This window comes from Chrysemys picta, chromosome 2, assembly GCF_011386835.1.
Source record: "Chrysemys picta bellii isolate R12L10 chromosome 2, ASM1138683v2, whole genome shotgun sequence".
In the NCBI taxonomy this organism is placed as follows: Eukaryota; Metazoa; Chordata; order Testudines; family Emydidae; genus Chrysemys; species Chrysemys picta.
Window position 1 is genome coordinate 263,488,198 of NC_088792.1, and position 3,779 is coordinate 263,491,976.

Genomic DNA, 3,779 nt, shown 5'->3' on the forward strand with positions numbered 1-3,779 from the left:
CTGATGCACAGCCACCTTTCTTGATTTTAATTCCCTGTTCCTGTACCTGTACGCCATGTCGTCACTCGGCCCTCCCGCCCTCCCGCCCTCCCGCCCTCCCTCCTTCTCCTGGTCCATCAGATACTACTTTCACGCCTTTTTTCTGACCAGGCGCCATAGCTAGCACTGGGATCATGGAGCCCTCTCAGATCACCGCGGCAATTATGAGCACTATGAACACCACGCGCATTGTCCTGGAGTATATGCAGAGCCAGGACATGCCAAGGCGAAACCCGGACCAGCCGAGGAGGCGATTGCAGCGCGGCGACGAGAGTGATGAGGAAATTGACATGGACATAGACCTCTCAGAAGGCACAGGCCCCAGCAATGTGGAAATCATGATGTCACTGGGGCAGGTTCATGCCGTGGTACGCCGATTCTGGGCCCGGGAAACAAGCACAGACTGGTGGGACCGCATCGTGCTGCAGGTATGGGACGATTCCCAGTGGCTGCGAAACTTTCGCATGCGTAAGGGCACTTTCATGGAACTTTGTGACTTGCTTTCCCCTGCCCTGAAACGCCAGGATACCAAGATGAGAGCAGCCCTCACAGTTGAGAAGCGAGTGGTGATAGCCCTGTGGAAGCTTGCAATGCCAGACAGCTACCGGTCAGTCGGGAATCAATTTGGAGTGGGCAAATCTACAGTGGGGGCTGCTGTGATCCAATTTGCCAGGGCAATGAAAGACCTGGTGATAGCAAGGGTAGTGACTCTGGGCAACGTGCAGTCAATAGTGGATGGTTTTGCTGAAATGGGATTCCCAAACTGTGGCAGGGCCATAGACGGAACCCATATCCCTATCTTGTCACCGGAGCACCAAGCCACCGACTACGTAAACCACAAGGGGTACTTTTCAATGCTGCTGCAAGCCCTGGTGGATCACAAGGGACGTTTCACCAACATCAACGTGGGATGGCCGGGAAAGGTGTATGATGCTCGCGTCTTCAGGAACTCTGCTCTGTTTAGAAAGCTGGAGGAAGGGTCTTTCTTCCCGGACCAGAAAGTGACCATTGGGGATGTTGAAATGCCTATCGTGATCCTTGGGGACCCAGCCTACCCCTTAATGCCATGACTCATGAAGCCGTACACAGGCAGCCTGGACAGGAGTCAGGACCTGTTCAACTACAGGCTGAGCAAGTGCCGAATGGTGGTGGAATGTGCATTTGGACGTTTAAAAGCGCGCTGGCGCAGCTTACTGACTCGCTCAGACCTCAGCGAAAAGAATATCCCCATTGTTATTGCTGCTTGCTGTGCGCTCCACAATATCTGTGAGAGTAAGGGGGAGACCTTTATGGCGAGGTGGGAGGTTGAGGCAACTCGCCTGGCCGCTGATTACGCGCAGCCAGACACCAGGGCGGTTAGAGGAGCACAGCAGGGCGCGGTGCGCATCAGAGAAGCTTTGAAAACGAGTTTTGTGACTGGCCAGGCTACTGTGTGAAACTTCTGTTTGTTTCTCCTTGATGAACCCTCCAAACCCCCCCCGACCCAGTTCACTCTACTTCCCTGTAAACCAACCACCCCACCCCACCCTCCCCTCCCCAATTCGAGCACCGCTTGCAGAGGCAATAAAGTCATTGTTTTTTCACATTCATGCATTCTTTATTAGTTCCTCACAGAAGTAGGGGGATAATTGCCAAGGTAGCCTGGGATGGGTGGGGGAGGAGGGATGGAAAAGGACACACTGCATTTTAAAACTTTAACTCTTATTGAAGGCCAGCCTTCTGATGCTTGGGCGATCATCTGGGGTGGAGTGACTGGGTGGACGGAGGCCCCCCCACCGTGTTCTTGGGCGTCTGGGTGAGGAGGCTATGGAACTTGGGGAGGAGGGCTGTTGGTTACACAGGGGCTGTAGCGGCGGTCTCTGCTCCTGCTGCCTTTCCTGCAACTCAACCATACTCTCGAGCATATCAGTTTGATGCTCCAGCAGACGGAGCATTGCCTCTTGCCGTCTGTCTGCAAGCTGACGCCACCTATCGTCTTCAGCGCACCACTTGCTCTGTTCATCCCACGATTCAGACCGCCACCTCTCCTCTCATTCATATTGGGCTTTTCTCATCTCCGACATTGACTGCCTCCACGCATTCTGCTGTGCTCTATCAGCGTGGGAGGACATCTGCAGCTCCGTGAACATATCGTCCCTCGTCCTACGTTTTCTCTTTCTAATGTTCACGAGCCTCTGCGAAGGAGAAACATTTGCAGCTGGTGGAAGAGAAGGGAGAGGTGGCTAAAAAAGACACATTTTAGAGAACAATGGGTACACTCTTTCATTACAAGGTCGCATATTTCGGCTTGCAGGCAGCCATGGTAGGCCACAGTGTTTTGGCTTTTTTAACCTTCTTAACATGCGGGAAAGGTTGCAAACAGCAGCGCATTTCCCATATCAAGGATGAATTGGGTTGTCCATTTAAAATGGGGTTTCAATGTAAAAGGAGGGGCTGCGGTTTCCCGGTTAACATGCGGCACAAACACAAGTAAACCACCGCCCCCCCCCACACACACACGATTCTCTGGGATGATCACTTCACCCCTCCCCCCACCGCGTGGTTAACAGCGGGGAACATTTCTGTTCAGAAGAGCAGGAACGGGCACCTCTGAATGTCCCCTTAATAAAATTACCCCATTTCAACCAGGAGAGCTTTCTGGAGATGTCCCTGGAGGATTTCCGCTCCATTCCCATACACGTTAACAGACTTTTGCAGTAGATGTACTGGCCGCGATTGCCAGGGCAAATTAATCATTAAACACGCTTGCTTTTTTTTTTATAATGTTTACAAATATTTACAAAGTTACACTCACCAGAGGTCTCCTGTGTGCCCTGAGGGTCTTGGGTGAGTTCGGGGGTTACTGGTTCCAGGTCCAGGGTCACAAACATATCCTGGCTGTTGGGGAAACCGGTTTCTCCGCTTCCTTGCTGCTGTGAGCTACCTACAGTACCTCCATCCTCATCTTCCTCGTTCCCCGAACCGTCTTCCCTGTGTGTTTCTCCAGTGAGAGAGTCATAGCACATGGTTGGGGTAGTGGTGGCTGCACCCCCTAGGATCGCATGCAGCTCCGCGTAGTAGCGGCAAGTTTGCGGCTCTGCCCCGGACCTTCCGTTTGCTTCTCTGGCTTTGTGGTAAGCTTGCCGTAGCTCCTTAATTTTCACGCGGCACTGCTGTGTGTCCCTGTTATGGCCTCGGTCCTTCATGGCCTTGGAGATCTTTTCTAATACTTTTCCATTTCTTTTACTGCTACGGAGTTCAGCTATCACTGCTTCATCTCCCCATATGGCGAGCAGATCTCGTACCTCCCGTTCGGTCCATGCTGGAGCTCTTTTGCGATCCTGGGACTCCATCACGGTTACCTGTGCTGATGAGCTCTGCGTGGTCACCTGTGCTCTCCATGCTGGGCAAACAGGAAATGAAATTCAAACATTCGCGGGTCTTTTCCTGTCTACCTGGTCAGTGCATCTGAGTTGAGAGTGCTATCCAGAGCGGTCACAATGAAGCACTGTGGGATAGCTCCCGGACGCCAATAACGTCGAATTCCATCCACACTACCCCAATTCCGACCCGCAAAGGCCGGTTTTATCGCTAATCCCCTCGTCGGAGGTGGTGTAAAGAAACCGGTTTAAAGGACCCTTTAAGTCGAAAGAAAGGGCTTCGTTGTGTGGACGTGTCCAGGCTTAATTCGGTTTAACGCTGCTAAAGTCGACCTAAACCCGTAGTGTAGACCAGGCCTGATTCTACCTCATTTTCATGGG

At 52.5% G+C, this 3,779-nt stretch overlaps 1 protein-coding gene across 1 annotated transcript; it reads right to left on the reverse strand.

The window, feature by feature from the left end:
• Positions 1–2,047: 2,047 nt before the first annotated feature.
• On the reverse strand, positions 2,048–3,461 carry LOC135981177 (myb/SANT-like DNA-binding domain-containing protein 2). The gene is made up of 2 exons (XM_065582435.1): positions 2,834–3,461; positions 2,048–2,236 (listed from the first exon to the last, which is right to left on the reverse strand). Exons 1-2 carry the CDS (start codon positions 3,369–3,371, stop codon positions 2,070–2,072), a joined length of 705 nt encoding a protein of 234 aa, XP_065438507.1. The 5' UTR covers positions 3,372–3,461; the 3' UTR covers positions 2,048–2,069.
• Positions 3,462–3,779: the final 318 nt, after the last annotated feature.